Source organism: Myotis lucifugus, unplaced genomic scaffold (assembly GCF_000147115.1).
Source record: "Myotis lucifugus unplaced genomic scaffold, Myoluc2.0 scaffold_40, whole genome shotgun sequence".
NCBI lineage: Eukaryota > Metazoa > Chordata > Mammalia > Chiroptera > Vespertilionidae > Myotis > Myotis lucifugus.
This window is the reverse complement of record NW_005871088.1, coordinates 3,469,033-3,484,491: the sequence shown is the minus strand read 5'-3', so window position 1 is coordinate 3,484,491 and position 15,459 is coordinate 3,469,033. Positions and strand designations below refer to the sequence as shown.

Here is a 15,459-nt window from a genome sequence, read left to right as displayed (position 1 = left end):
TCATCTCAGAAAGTTCTGTTGGACAGTATTGCTTATAGCATTTCTGGGATTCTCTTCCTTACAAAATCTCAGACTTGAGTTGTATAGCTTTCTCGTGTTGTTGTTAATAGACACATGGTTGTCATATATTGAAATCCCATTTGCACTTGCCCAAGAAGGGTAATGGTAAGCAAGAGGCCAAGAAGTCTTATTCACATTAAATTTTCCTGCTTTCCCAAGGCATTACTTCAGATTTACAAAATTGTCTCCTATTACCTCTGTTTGACAGGTAGGGACATTTACCAACTTGCGCAAAGATCCAGCTTCTTCCACAGCTCTGTCTTGACCTTTTTGGGCTATCTTGATAACATTTTAATACCCTAACATGTTTATCTCACTAGTGACTTGAACGGCTGGGACTGGATTCTGAAGTCAGACCAGCCTTGAAGAACCTTAGGTTCTGATAGTCTCTGACATACACGCCAAGTCTCCAGTTTCCTCTCTTGGGCTTTCTCTGATCACCTCTATTACACATTTAGTAAAGACCAGAGAAAGGAAAGAGAGCAGTACAGGATTCATTGTCTGAACTGTTGGATGACTAAGTCTAGAAATCTACAAGCTCCCAGAAGCCAGTGGAATCATAGTTTATTACTATAGCCTTGCCAATGCACATCTACCTCCTTCTGAATCTCCATGGTGGAGAATATTGGGCCAATATCTAAGCTAGTCAATAATTTATAAAATATGAGCAGTTTTTATCCACTTCTTGCAAAGTAGCTGAATATCTATTGGGGTTAGTCAAAATCTTAGCTTCTTGCACCAGAGCCCATTTGACTATGATGATGCCATAGAATAATCAACAAGTTGGAGCTACTCCTGTGTGAATGAAGGAAGACACCTCACCATTCCTCTCCATGTGCAGAGAAGGATCCTTTGCACTTCCAAATCCAGGAGTTGCTTGGGTTTTAGTCACTCTATAAATCAGATCTAGGTCTGTACCCCACCTTGCCACTGCGTGTCCTGGGTAAGCCTACCCCCACTTCCTTGTCTTATAAACTAGAGACAGTCTCAAATGCATATGTGCACAAAGTTCAGTACCCAACACACAGTGAGTGCTCAAAAATATTTAGCTGATGTTATTTTCATTCTCTGTTCTATTGTTGGGTTTTATTAACACCACATTGAAAAGGGATGAGTAGATGTGCTTAAATGAGGATCAAGGCTCAGTTTATCATTAACGTCCAACCCAAAAAGAGGCCAATGCAGTGTTCACCAGATTATCATATCCCAAGTTCCTGGGACATCATGCTAAACTCATAACAGTAAAGTTGATTGAATTTTCCAAGTCCAGGGGTGGGCAAAAGTAGGTTTACAGTTGTAATACAAATAATACAATAGCTAATAAATAATAATACAAGAATAAACTCTGTGTTTTGACTACTCACAACTGTAAACCTACTTTTCCCCACACCAGTATTTGCTAAGCCCATCGCCTGTGCCAGGTATTGTCTGGGCATCAGAGAGATTTCAAGATGATTAAGACGACCCAGCAAGGGTGTTCAGTCAGCTGGAGGTGTTCAGCCACAGGAGCTAGACCAAAAAGAGCAGAATTCCCAGAGTAGAGGAGCTGGATCTTGAAGGACATGCAAAATTCTCAGAGTGGAAACTTGGAGAAAGGGCATTCCAGGCAGGGTGAATCAAGATGCATAACCACAGAGGGCTGAACACACATGGCAGCCTATCTGGAAAGCTCCAAAGAAATTGGTATGACTGGAGGATAGAGTACATGACACTATGGAACATGAAACCTGCATGCCAAAAGGGCGAGAAGTCAAGGGGCAGAGCTTAACAGGATGTGCTTGTGTCTCTAGACAGCTGCAAGCCATTGGAGGACTTTTAGGAGGGAGATGCTGTGGACCAACTTAGGTTCATCAAGCTCTTTAGTAATCATGGGAAACCTAGGGGCCAGGGTGCTGAGTGGGTGTGAGGTTTTTTAAATTGGTCACCACTGTCAAACACTACCCATCCCATGATATGAATTCTATGAAATTTGGAATCACATGGAACCAGTCAGTCCAAGAGCTATAAATCCTGGCCACCAATTACCAATGGACTTGTTCTCTTTTGTTTTTGTTTTTGTTTTAGATTTTCAAGGAGAAAGATGGGTGTATCTTATATTTGAAAATCTCTAGGAGTAGAAATGTCCCTACTAGCCCTTTCTTTGAAACTTGGGCCTCACATTTAAAGGGAGTTTGATAAGCAGGTTTTTTCCCAAATTAAGTTAAATGGAGAATACGCACAAGCATTAGCTATAACACTCTTAGTCAGAGTCAAGATAGAATCTTATCTATTTTATTTCATGTTTCTTTTTAACTGGGATTGGACTGGTCTTTGAATTGCCTATTCCCATTCTGCTCTACCTGAATGAGTGGCTCCAGGCCCATTCCCAATGGCTGCTGAATGGAGTTGCCCACATTGTGGGGGCATCTTTTGTTGCTGGTAATTCCCATGTGCTATCTGCAGTTATTTCTACCTAGTGAACTACTGAGGCACTGCACGCATATGTTAATGCTGATGGGAGAGTCCTGTTCCTTGATCCATCACTAATATCCTACAAGTCACATGAAGCTACCAGGGATTCCTGATCAAAAGTTTACAAATAAGCCCCATTCATTGCTTTTAAAATGTGTCATCAGGGAATGGGCAAATAATCAAAACTCTAGTGATATTTGCATTTTAGGATTGTAAAAATGTCAAGATGGCTATAAAATCGTGTTTAAGATGTTCAGGGAGCTAGGTAAGCAGACCTAGAGTTGTTAATTGTAGAAAGCAATGTTTCTGCTTATGTCCCAGATGACCATGATACAAGGACAAATGGGAGCTTGATGCAGTGAAGCTGGAGATGGCCAGTGAGCTCAGCTCTGTACTGAACCCCACCCCATGGGAAAAGGCACAGTTGGTACACCATCAAATGCAAACAAGTTTTCTTTCCCAAGTGCATTGAGTTTAATTGCTAAGAATAATGCTTGTTGCTTTTTGGTTTTGTATTGTCTGGGGGATAAATATTTCCCTTTCTACTGGGATTGTCTTTCTAGTCCCATCTTTAAGCAGTTATAATGTGTTTTTTAATAAAACATTTTGGTGCCCCCCCCTTGTAAAACATTGCCTATAATTTTCTCAATGGCATATTTTAACAGTTTATATCTTAAAACTTGTTTTTATATGGCAAGTTAATGATTAAACATACACATACACACACACACACACACACACACACACACACACACCATGGCAAACTTCATGTGGGCTTTGGAACTAGGAAAACCTGGATTTTCATCCTACTCTGCTACTAACTAGCTGTGTGACTTTGTGTAACTCAGTTAACTTATCTGGGCCTCATTGTCCTCATCTGTAAAATAAAGATAACAATAGTTTCTGCCTCATGTACAGATTGAGTGAGTCTGAATACTGAAAGCATTTGGGTTCATAGCAAATGCTCAGTAAATTTTATGGTGGGAATTTTTATTGTTGATCAAATAATGCATCCAACTATCTACTGGTCTGTCATCACTGCAGAGACTTGAGCACACTAGATGATGCTTAGTGCTTATTGTAGTGAATCAAATTAATTCCAACTGTTTAGCTTTGTTTTGGGGGATAAATATTTCCCTTTCTACTGGGATATTTGGTAGGAGACGCAGATGATCAGTTCCAGCTTGGGTGTTAAAAGCATAAGTGTGAAGAGGCTGTCTCACATAGAAAGAAGAACTCATCAATGCAGGCTTCTCCCTGGTTTTTTTTTTTTGGATACCACTGTTGCCAAGTGCTTGGTGTGCTCATCAGGATGTCATCAGGATGTCAGGGCTATATCAGTAGCTCATTCGAGTCTTGAAGCTTTCTCTGACATGGATATCAAGCCTTTAGCTATAAGGATTAGGTCATACGTTCAATTCTGATTAAATTCCTGTCTTCTAAAACATGATGGAAAGGGAAGGTCCCACCCATACACAAGTCCTGAAACTTTGGGGCCCTGGCAAGGTGAAGTGCAGTGGGGACTGTTGTGAGATTTCCACTTGACTGTTTGGTTTTGCACTCACCATTTGGTTTTGCAGATTCCTCAACATGTCTACACACATACCTACAAACCAATTTAGAACTGTGTTCTCTGTTGTTGGGGCCAGGGTGGGTAAGGAGGGATCGGGATTGGTGAAGGTCATTGCCAATAAACCAGCTTAACTGACCTAGCTTTACTTCCATTTCCAACATGACAGTGACCTGTCAAGACAGAGGATCCTTAACTGAGATCCACGGATGGATATTAAGTGGTTCAGAAAACCCTTGAAATTATATGTAAAATGTTGGTGGGTTGGAATGGGGAGACACCACTGTAAGTACTTTTTCTGTGGAAAGAAACTATAGCTTTTACTGATTCTCAAAGGAGTCTGTGATCCAAGGCCATTAAAACTGCAAAGCTGTTTGGTTTTGTTGCCCCAGACCAGTTGGTGTGTATAACAACACCCAAATGACCCTGCTAGCCGGTCAGGGAAGTGACAAGATCGGTCAGAACCATTTTGTGGCCAAGCAGCTGATGAATTGTTCAATCGGTTGTTGTAGAGTCATGTAGAAAAAGCCTGCAAGCTTGGGGAAGCCAGGCCCCCCCAGGTCAGCCTCGGGCATCAGCCCCCATCCTGCCAGGCCCTGGGGAGTGAGTCCTTCCTGCCCAGCAGCTCCTTTGCTCATGAGCTGGCCCGAGTCACCTCCTCGTACAGCACCTCAGAGGCAGCGCCCTGGGGCGGCTGGGATCCGAAGGCCTGGAGGCAGGTGCCTGCTCCACTACTGCCTAGCTGCGACGCTGTAGGTAAGTCACTTCCCCTGAGCCTCGCTTTCCTCATCTGTCAACTGGGGCGCAGTTCCCTGCTCAGCCTGCCCGCCTGCCTCACAGGGTTGTTGGGAGGAACACAGGAGGTGACAGCCCATAAAGCTCTGTACACCTAGGAGGGATTTCTAATGCTTTCTCTACTGTGTCCTGGCCAGTCTTTGGCAGAGAGAACACCCAAGCAAGCCGAGTGCTCCAGGTGCCTCAGCATCACCTCCAGGGAAATAAGTGGGGCTTGCCCCTGGTACACTTACTCCCTCCCTGCTGTTCACCGTCCAGCATCCCAGTTCTTCCCTGCCTGTCTGTCCCTGCAGCCAGACTGTGAGCCCGAGGGGGACAGGGGCTGCACTTCTGCATCTTGAATGGCCTCAGTGCCTGCCTATTCCATACCTAGTGGATGCTCAGAAACTGCCTCTCCTGACAGTGAACTGCTGTGGACTCTGCACCCAGAGGTGTTCCTCGACCCCACCCAGGATTTGCACACCCTAAAAGTGAGAAGTTGGATATCCCCACTGGAGTACTGGCAGCCTGGGAAGGGCAGGCAGAAGGAATCCAAGCCATGCCTGTCCAACATGGCTATGAGTTTGGATCATCCTGCAGAGTCTAGAAGGAATGGCTTGACTTGCACTAAAGAGTCACATTAGTGGTCATGAAAGCAAGATGGAGGACACCAGCCAGAATGGGCCTTGGCAGGGTATTTCATTTGGATCGTGGAGTTGTTGTTCTGGTGCATGAAATATCAATGTGCACAGGATGTCTTCCCTAACTTCAGAGAATACTGGAGAAATGAGCATTGCTAAGTGATAGCGATCAGAAGATGGTCATCAGGCTGAAAGGGCCTCTGGGATTCTGGCCTTTAATGGAAATTCTGCTTTGTTACATACAGCCTTGTTCTCTTTATCTGCCTGCCCTGGCTGGGAAGAACAAGCAGTGCTTTTCGTTCAAGGGGTATTGATTTTTTTCTTACTCTTTTTTCCCCTTTTTTCTGTGCACTCTTGGAGTCACAGTGCTCTTCAGCTGAAACCTGAGAAATCTTGTCCAGCACAAAGCTGCCAGGGAAACAGAATTGGCAAAAACGGATGGGGACATCGTCCACTCAGAATGTCACTGCTCTTTTCTGTACTTGGAAGTCAAAAACAAGAGGATCCCAGCTAGCTTGCCTCATGAATTCTTATCCTCACCCCCACTTATATCTATGCAAGTCAATGCCTTCTATCGAGCAGTGAAGGGTGGGACAGATGTTTGGCACCCTAATCTTCTTTATGAAGCTTTGGTAGTTGGGCCCACCTGGGGGCGCTTTGAGGGGGCACTTTGGTAGTTGGGCCCATCTGGGGGCGCTTTGAGGGGGATAGTACCTTGCCAGCTCAGCCTGTGACTCAGGAAAGCCAGACTCAGTGTGAGACAGAGGAGGCAAGCACCACAGGAGAAGAAGAAAAGCAAGCTGCAAAAGACATTTGTGTCCTCTGCCCTGTGATAGTCCCAGCATTTAGACCAAGCCCTTGCGGGACTAGGCAGTCCTGAAACAACCAAGGAGACCAGAGAGGCGTGAGAATAGAGTTCATGCTGTTGGAGGTCAAGTGGAAAGACAGAAAATGTAGAGTAAAAAAGCTGACCTACAGCTCTGCCATTTGCTTTTGATGCCATTGATTTTACCAAGGCCCCGTTGACAGCTTCAGACTGGTTCAAACCCAATGGCAGCACCATAACCATGGAAAAGGTCCCTGGCTCCTGTGCAAGGAGCCCAGAGGAGCAAAGAAAGACCCCCAGCGCTGACCCCAATCTTGCCTAGCTTAGAGAACTTTGTGGCAGGTTCTGATTTACCTTCAGGGCCCCAAGCCCTGACCTGATGTTTCTGGTATGCCTCCCACCCCAACACCCGCACCCACTCCTGATCCCTTCACACATCATATTTTCTTTAGAGGATATATAACCATCTGAAATGACCTTTGGTTGACTTATAGCCTCCCCTCCAGTGTAAACTCCATAAAAGCAGAGAAGCACAGGGCTGTCCCCATGCCTGGGAAAGAGCCTGGCCTAAAGTAAACCATCTGACTGACTGACAGACATGCTGGGCTTCCAATGAAACCCTCTCTTCCCATTAGATATTTGGGCAGGTTCATTCCGGGGGACCAGAATCAATGAGTCCCACACCTTGCAGGCTGCATTTGGGCAGGGAAGGTCATTGACCAAAGGCAACACAAAAGGGCAGGTGCTCAGCAAGACCCCCCCCACACACACACACACACAAGATCTAGGCCTCAGGTTCACAGGAAGAAGTGGCCTGATGGCACACACATCACTCCCAATGGTGTGGCCTCCTCTAGAGACATTCTGGAGAAAAATGAGTCACAGTCTCTGAGAGTTAAAAGGGACTACTAAGAAAAGAACTTCACCTGCCATTCACTATAGAAAGTCTCTGTAGTTTCTGAGGAATATCTACGGAGAATTTTTGCCTAAAAGCATCCACACCCCCTCAAGCAGGGCTTCTGATACAAGTTTCCACATCACCTTCATCCATGGGCCATGGCAAGTCTGAGGTGTCCCCATCCATCTGAGTGTGGGAGCCCCCAGAGCTCAAGTCTTGATTTCATAATCTCCATGCAGAATACTGTCGTCCTGTCATTTTAAAGGAAAATTCAGTAGAGTGAGTGAGGTGTCTCCAAATCTGATTTTAAAAAACTGCAAAAAGTGTTTTCCTAGTGGAGTAATAAACAAACAAACCCAGACACAAGAGCTCATTAACCTTTGAACTTATAACACATAGTTGAGTGTCTTCTGCTGCAGGGCAATGTAGCTCAGCATGGGAGTGCTCATGAGCTACATTTTCTGGGAAAGGAGGCTGGGGTTTCCTAGTGGTAGAAAAAAAAATATCTCCTTTGTCTTCCTCTTTCCCCTCCTCTTCCTTCTGCTTATCCTTATTATCTTCCTCTCTCCCTCTCCCTTCCTTTTCTTCCCTCCCTACCCTCATTTTCCCTTGCCTCTCTTCTTTCCTGCATCAATGTGCTTTACACAATAAGGCTTTGGATCTGTTCTCTGAGGTCCCCCAGAAGATATCCCATTGTAATCCCCTTCCCAGTCAGAATGCTCCTGGAAATCACTAGGCCAGTAACCAGTCTAATTCCAGCTGAAATCCAGGAACGTTTTTTAGGCATCTGTGTGGGAGTCCTGTTCATCAGCTGCCCCATCCCATCCCTCATCCCCCTTTGCTGGATTAAGTGGTTGAGTCAGTCCTGAGAACATCCCTGGCAGTGATGTTAAGAAGCATCCATGGCGATTCCATGGAACTTTCAGGAGCCATTCACCTGTGATGACTGAAAAGCAAAGTTAACACAGTACCTGTCCTGGTCTGTGGGAGCATGGGGTTGGGGGTAGAGTGGGTGGGGGGAAGAGAGCTGGGGCTGTGTTGGACTCAACTACGCCAGGGAGTAGCAGTAGGGTTTGGGCCAGTCTTTTGAAATATCTCTTGTCCTGCACACAGATAAAGCACTAGCCCTACTAAAGCACCCATACATGGACCAGGGCTTTGCAGCTTCCTGAGCATCAGAAAGAAGCTTCCAAAAAAGCAACTCTACGACTTTCCAGGTCGCCATTTTGGTGGAAATGTGGCCCTTTGGCCCAGCAGGACTGGGAGGAGCTGTGACAGAAGATCCAGGGCCCTAGTTCTCTGGAGGACTTCCTGCTAGCACCAGCCCAGTCTCATCCCTGTGACCAGCATGGGGAAGCACACTTAGGCTTGAAAATGACCCACCAACACTGCCCTATCAGTGTCACCTGGTACAATAGGATCCAGTACCATGACAATCACAGCCTTTGAAAAATGAGTCATTTGATGACCTCTTCCAATAAGCATGCTTATGAAAATCCACAGGTTGCAGCAATTTTCAGCCACCCCTTCCTCCTGGTCACTGAAAACATTTGTCATTTCCTGTTTTCTCCATTTTCCAAAGATTCTGATTGTCAGTGTCAAAAGGCAACAACTGTTTTCTTGGGGCTTATCTTTAGAGCACATTGATTCAGAACAAAGGATGGGGGCCTCCATCTGCAAAACAAAGGAAGCAGCCTCCTAGGGAGGCCTGGAGAGTGCTCTGGCTGCTGGGCCAGGGACAACAGGCCCAGGCCCAGAGCACAGGACTGGGAGTGCCCTGGGCAGCCCCAGTAGTATGAAGAGACCCACTGGACAGCAGTGCCCCAGGACCCTAGAGGGCCTGACCCACAGGCTGGATGTCAAGTGTACCCTTTGGACTTGGGAATATGTGTAACCATGCCACTAGCCAGGTGTTCCTTTCAACTCTGGATGCTGTGGGTTTTGTACGTCCTTGGATGAACACTAGACAACACCCCTCCCTCTCCCTGCAACCTTGGACTATTTAGAAGCAATCTCTTTTGTCTGGCAGACACTACCCAGTTCCTCCACTCTCTGACTTTGGTCTCCCATACCTTTGTGGTATCTTTCTTCTCTGCCTCTTTCTTTTTGGGCTCTTCTGCCCTTCCCCTGCTCTTTCTTTGATTGCACTCTGTAGCCTCCACCTGCCCCCAACCCCCACCCCTGTACAACTATGTTATTTGATGAAACCTGTGGGGCAGCCAGTGGAGAAGAGGTTAGGGTTGGTGTAGACCTAGCCAGCCACAGAAGCCAGTCCCCAGAAGCAGCGGGGTCAGACAGGCATAACAACCCAGGTCTGCAGTTAAGAGACATGGCACTGCCTAGCCCTGTTGCTTTGGGCAAGTCATGTAAGCTTTCTGTCTGAGCCTTAGATGTCATGTGAGTAAGCTGCTATCCATAGATCTTCTGCCCTTATCTCCTAAGGCTGGTGTAAGGGTAAAAGGGAAGAACACAAGTAAAAGGGCTGCCTCAGAAATGCCTGCCTATCCTGAGCATCTCAAGCAGATCCTAGCCCCCCCACTCCCTTCCTGATGGCATGGCCTAAGGAGGTCATATGGTCCCTGTACTCCTCAGTATTCAAATCAGTATCTCTGGGATAATAACATGCCTACTTTAAAGGATTGTTGCAACACAATGTGAAATAATGGGTGCAAAGTGTTCAGTACAGTAAGCACACACAAAGGCAGTTATGCCACCTCCATACTTTAGCAGTAAGAGGACAGCTCCATGGGCCGGCTGAGAAACAGAAACTCCACCACCCACATCCCAGCAGCCACAGGGGAGGGGAGGCAAGAGCGCGGACAGGAAGCAGGCTAAGGCCAGGATGGTGAAATCGCTTCTAGTGTAGTCTGCCCGGTGCCATGTGTTTGTCCTCTCTGCCTTGGCAGGAACTGAGGCCAGGAACTGCCGCCAGGCCTGGGAGCTGGGCACTTTCCCAAGTGCTGGTTCTCTGCCTGCCCCCATCCCACGCCCCAAAGTCAGCTCTCTAAGTGCAGAAAAGCAAGCCATCCCATGTTGTAGGGTCAAGTCTTCTGGCATCCAAGAGGATGCAGCTCAGAAAGTGGACTCAGGGGTGTGCTCCCTGGTGGAGCTGCCTTGGCTATTGGCACACTTGTGAGCAGGCTTCTTGAGAAGGGGGAAGAGATGTCAGTGGATAAGCACTGGACTGGGAGTCAGAACTGGATCGCAGTCACAAGCTGGCTCCAAATGGTTGAGAGTCTCTGTGCAAGGGGCAAGTCATGCCTTCCACGTGCTCTCATCTGGTTCTCTCTGGACTGTCCCTTGAGCTGCTCCCACACTCTGTGCTGGGACTACAGCCCTCAGGCTTGGCTCCTCCCCTTGGAAATGGAGACAAGAAACTCATCCCAATTATCCATGCTGCAGCCAGTCAGGAGAAAGAAGGGAAGTTGACAGTGAGTGACTACTCTGGGTGTCAGACAGTGCATCTTCTGACCATGTGATCATCCTGCTCTTCCTGCCTGGACCACCCAGAACAATCCTCTGCCTTTTCCCCATGACAACCCAGCAGAATCTGGGTACCCACCACCACATAGCCCAGAGTCGGCTCTGCCCCAGCCTCGGCATCCCTGGTTTGCTTAACCATTTCTAGTCTGTGCGATTTGGAGTTTGAGCCCTACCCCAATCACTTACTGTCCTCTAAATCCAGCCAGTTTGTATGGATCTCCCTGATACTGGCATGCCCAGACTCTTGTCAGCACTATAGACATGGTCTGGCCAAGACAGAGTAGTGTAGGACTGTCACCTCCCTCCTTCTACACACTCTGCTTCTATTAATGCGACTTAATGTTACATTTGCTCTTTTGGTGACTGCATCTCATTGCTGACCCATCCTGAGCAGAAGGACCTCCAAAATGCCTAAATCTTTTTCTACATGCTCTTGCTATTAAGCTCTGTGTCTCCTGCCCCATCCTATGCTGTCGCAGTTGGCTTTTTAACCCAGGTTGCAGAATCCTACCTTTATTTATACCTGTGGAATTTTGCTTGGGAGGGTGGGGCATGCATGCAAGTGTGTGTTGGTGTGTTCACTCATGCTTTCTGCTACACTAAAGCCAAGTCCTGGGTCCCCGCACAGTGATCTCAAGGCAAATATTTCTTGATAGACTTATTCTAACACATCTTTTTCACCTTCTGTTTAGCAAGAGAAACAGAGATCAGGTCTTATGGCAATGACCCCTGAACAGCAGAGTGCGTATATCGCCCAACAGATGAAGCAATTTCAAGGTAAGCCGTTAAAATCAATCTTCCCAAAGGGACAGGCTAGGGGGTATAGTGTGGGATGAGAATTCACCTCAGAGTAAGCAGTTACTGTAGGTGTTTCTAAAAGCATTTTGGGAAAGAGGGGAGGTCTGGGAGTCAGTTCAGGTTGGACCTATCACACTGGAACTTGAGTAGGATCCCAATTAAAGGTCAGGTCTTAATGACTCTGCCATCACTGTGTAATTCAAGAGTTTGATTAAACTAAGTCAGGTGCCTTAAAGCAGTTATTCTCAATGGGAGAAGGGCATACCCCCTAGGGTTTTATCAGAATCAACTGAGGCTGCCACAACCCCAGGGTTCTGACCCTGCCCTTCTTGCTCCCACCCCAGTGACCTTCTATTCTAATAGAATCCTGGACCATCTCCCAGGTGTGGGCAATGGAAAAGAGGTTGAAGTTGTGCCTCAAAGAGTCTGTGGTGGGGGGCTGCCAGAGCCTCCACAGACAGCAGGGTCCTCACCTTATCATGGCAGCTGTGAATGCAATCAACTTTTATTGGTCAGAGATACAGCTGTTTGAAAGGGGGGAAAAACAGGTATTGTCCCTACTTCTCAGAGCTTCCAGACTAGTCAGGGAGACATGTAAGCAATCCTTACCAGCCGATAGTGACATTGTGCAAGACCAAGGGTACTCTCACCTGGGGCTCAGTGAAAGCTGCTTGCCCTCCAACAAGTGGTCAGCATCTTCATTTTAGCCAATGCCACCATCATGCCACTGCTCCTCCATTCTCATGCAGAAAACCCTGTTTTTGGGGCCTAAACACCAGCTGAATATTGCACCTGCCCAGGTCAAGCACACTTCAGCTGTAGGGACAGGGAAAACAAGTTCCAGGAAGGCCATTTCATCTGTCAAGGGATGGGCAAGGCCAGGCCTGCGTACAGAGTACTGAGTATGAAAGCAGACCAAGACCCTGACCTCATAGAGCTTGTAATCTACTTAAAAAGACAGACAGATAAGCGGGCATTTTTCATCCAACATTATCTGTACTTGGTGGGGGGTAGGCAGGGATGTGTGAACACAGACCCAGGAATCTAAGAGGGCTCCCTAGAAGAACTGCAGTACAGACTGAGGGTGGAGGAACAAAGGGGAGAAAAGTTGAGGAACAGAGGATGCTCAGTAGGAGCCAAGGGTGGAAGGTGAGAAATCAGTGCTAGGCTGGTACTCCCCACCAGCAACTGCAGCAAAATTGAGGATGCCTTTGGAATTGACCCCCCTTCTCTCTTTCTGTAGCCGTCCAAGAACAAGTCACCTCCAAGTGTAGCCGGACCAAGGCAAGCCCCCCTTCCAACCAGCACATGATGCTACCCAGAGCTGAGCACCTTCAGAACAACCTGAGTCCAGGAATGATCCCACCCAGCCGGCACCAGAGTCATGGAGGCATGATCTTACCGATCCCAGGCAAAAAGCAAGGAATTTTTAACTCCAGCCCCCTGTTTCCCATATCCTCATGCTCAGGCCAGAACCCCCTGGGCAGCCTTGGCTCTGTCTGCCAATATACACAGATGCCCAAGGCCTCCCCCTCAGGAGTGCTCCTGCCCAGGTTCTGTCCCAGCCCCATGGGCAGCCAGCCCCTGAGTCCCCACCAGCTCAGACAGCCAAGTGTGCCAAGAATGTCCACCTTGTTCAACAATGCCACATGGGTGGCAGCAGCAACTGCAAACCCAGCAGTCTCAAGGGAACCACTCCCCAGCCAAGTAGATAATAGCGCCCAGCAGCAATTTAACAGCAACTCTATCTTCGCAAAGGCACCTGTGAGATTCTCCCTGATAGCCCCAGCCTGTCCATCGCAGCAGGCAGTTGTGCCTCCCAATCAGGGGACCCCAGGAGATAGGCCTGGCCAGAAGGTCAATGCTTCCCTGGCCAACCCCAGCTTCAGCCTCAGACAGAGCCCACAGCAGTGTCCTGTGCCTGTGCTGAACACCAAGTCCCTCCATCAGGGCATAGACAGCTTTGGTCCCATGAGTCCCATACAGGCCATCGAGCCACCACCAAGCTATGTGGCTGCTGCTGCTGCCGCCGCTGCTGCCTCCGCTATTACTGCTAGCCAGTCTCCAGGTCCATTCAATAGAATGGGTCCCCTTACTGAGCTGCCACCCTATGACTTTTTGCCCCAGCCCCAACCCCCATTAAATGATCTGATTTCACCACCTGACTGCAATGAGGTGGATTTCATTGAAGCTCTCTTGAAAGGCCCCAGCACGAGCCCAGATGAAGACTGGGTGTGTGACCTGAGGCTGATCGATGACATTTTGGAAGAGCAGCATGCTGCTGCCCAAAATGCCGCAGCCCAGAATGCTGGCCAAGTCACCCAGAATAGCCAGGATGGCATCCCCAAAGTTGACATCACTTTAGGGAGTGGTGTGAATCCATAGCAAATTCACAACTGGCCCCAGACAGCCACACAAGTGTTTCCTCATTACAATCTGAGTGGCATCAGCCCATGCCCATCCGTCTCTCTACATATAACAAAATGGAAAGCTGGTGATTTTTCAAAATACCTGTACATATTTGAAAATTTTGTAAATGGTTTTCCTAAACATTAATGAGAGAAGTATTTATACTTCCTTTTGTGACTTTGTAAATAAAGTGACGGCTTTTGTTTCAGTACAATTGTGTTGATTATGCATTGTTTGTGTTTATTATACATTGTTGCAAATATGCAGACTGTGTTGTTCGCTCCAATGATCTCTAGTAAGCCAGGTGTCTGAGTCGCTTATGGTTTTGATGCAACAGATGATGTGGATGTGACCAAGACGTGTTGTACAAGCTAACAAATGCCACATAGAGAACCACTTGGCCATTTATTGCCATTTTCACAGAAAATGTCATCTCCTGATGTAATTCTTGATCTCTTTTTTGCAAACCTGTCAGTCTCTGCTAGCTCTTTCCTGATAAGCACATTACAGCATAAGCTGCTTTTATAGTAAGTGCCCTACAGAGGAAGTTTGCAAGGAGGCTGAGAGAGTTATGTAGATTTGGGAAAGGTGAAGAGAGAGAATGTGAGTTGAACACTCTCTGAGCTGTCAACCTTGAGGATCTATAGTGTCCTCTCTTTATCATTCAGTCAAGAGAACCTCAGCTTTGCACCTCTCCAGAGACACCCTTGTAGGGTGAAGGTGAGGGGTTCCTGGTTTAAAGCCTTTCAGTACTTGTTTTGATGTAAGGCTTTGTTGTTGGGGAGGTGGGGAGTCTGTAAACATTAACACTTGATTTTGGGTTTGTCATTGATGGTTTCTATCTGCAATTATCGTCATGTATATTTCAGTGTCTGTTACAGAAAACCAACGCCCACTGTCCTGTAAACTTTTCTCAGTGTTCAGACTCTATGTAATCACATTTTAATTGCCACCTCGTATTTCGCCTCTTCGTTTGAAAACTGTCATCTCTTTCAAGCCAAAACCTGTTTGTTTTTTTCCTTTCTTCTATAATAAACAGCCAGGAGAAAAGTGCCTTCGTTTTCATTTTTTTAAGGGAGCATTCAGTACCTGCAAACCCATTTCAGTGAAACCAGCCAGTGCTTTTGGTTCTTTCAGAGCCTACTTGTGTCCTGCAAATTGGAAAAGATGCTGCAGGGAGGGGCGAGGAGTGAAAAGTTATGTAGGCAAGCAGCAATTGTTTCACATCACAGCATAAAAGCTTGTCATTTGGGGTCTCAGGCCCTTGTTTTATAGAGGAGGAAACAGGACGGGAAGCCACTAAGGTAACTCTCCACTTGGGGGTAAAGGGAGAGTTGCACTGAGAATCTAAACTCTGCACCACAACCCTCTTTCACCTGAGAGGGTGACAGACCTTAATAAAATGTCAACTCCTCCCATGTAAGAGACACCCATATAGAGCGGCTAGAGATGGAAGCTGTACCTTGAAGCAGGTGACATATCTGCTGTGTGGGAGAGTGAAGTTCTTTTACTTCACAAAGACAACCAACAAGGCCCTGATGAAGCCACT

General features: G+C 47.1%; 1 protein-coding gene across 2 annotated transcripts in view; it reads left to right on the top strand.

Moving 5' to 3' along the window:
* Positions 1–14,477, top strand: part of MAMLD1 (mastermind like domain containing 1) — a 103,092-nt gene extending 88,615 nt beyond the window's left edge. For both annotated transcript variants that reach the window (XM_014454941.2, XM_014454942.2), the window contains exons 4-5: positions 11,396–11,480; positions 12,745–14,477. In XM_014454941.2, coding sequence (XP_014310427.2) covers positions 11,396–11,480; positions 12,745–13,886 — 1,227 coding nt within the window. In that variant the 3' untranslated portion in view covers positions 13,887–14,477. The remainder of the gene's footprint in view (positions 1–11,395; positions 11,481–12,744) is intronic.
* The last annotated feature ends 982 nt before the right edge of the window (positions 14,478–15,459 follow it).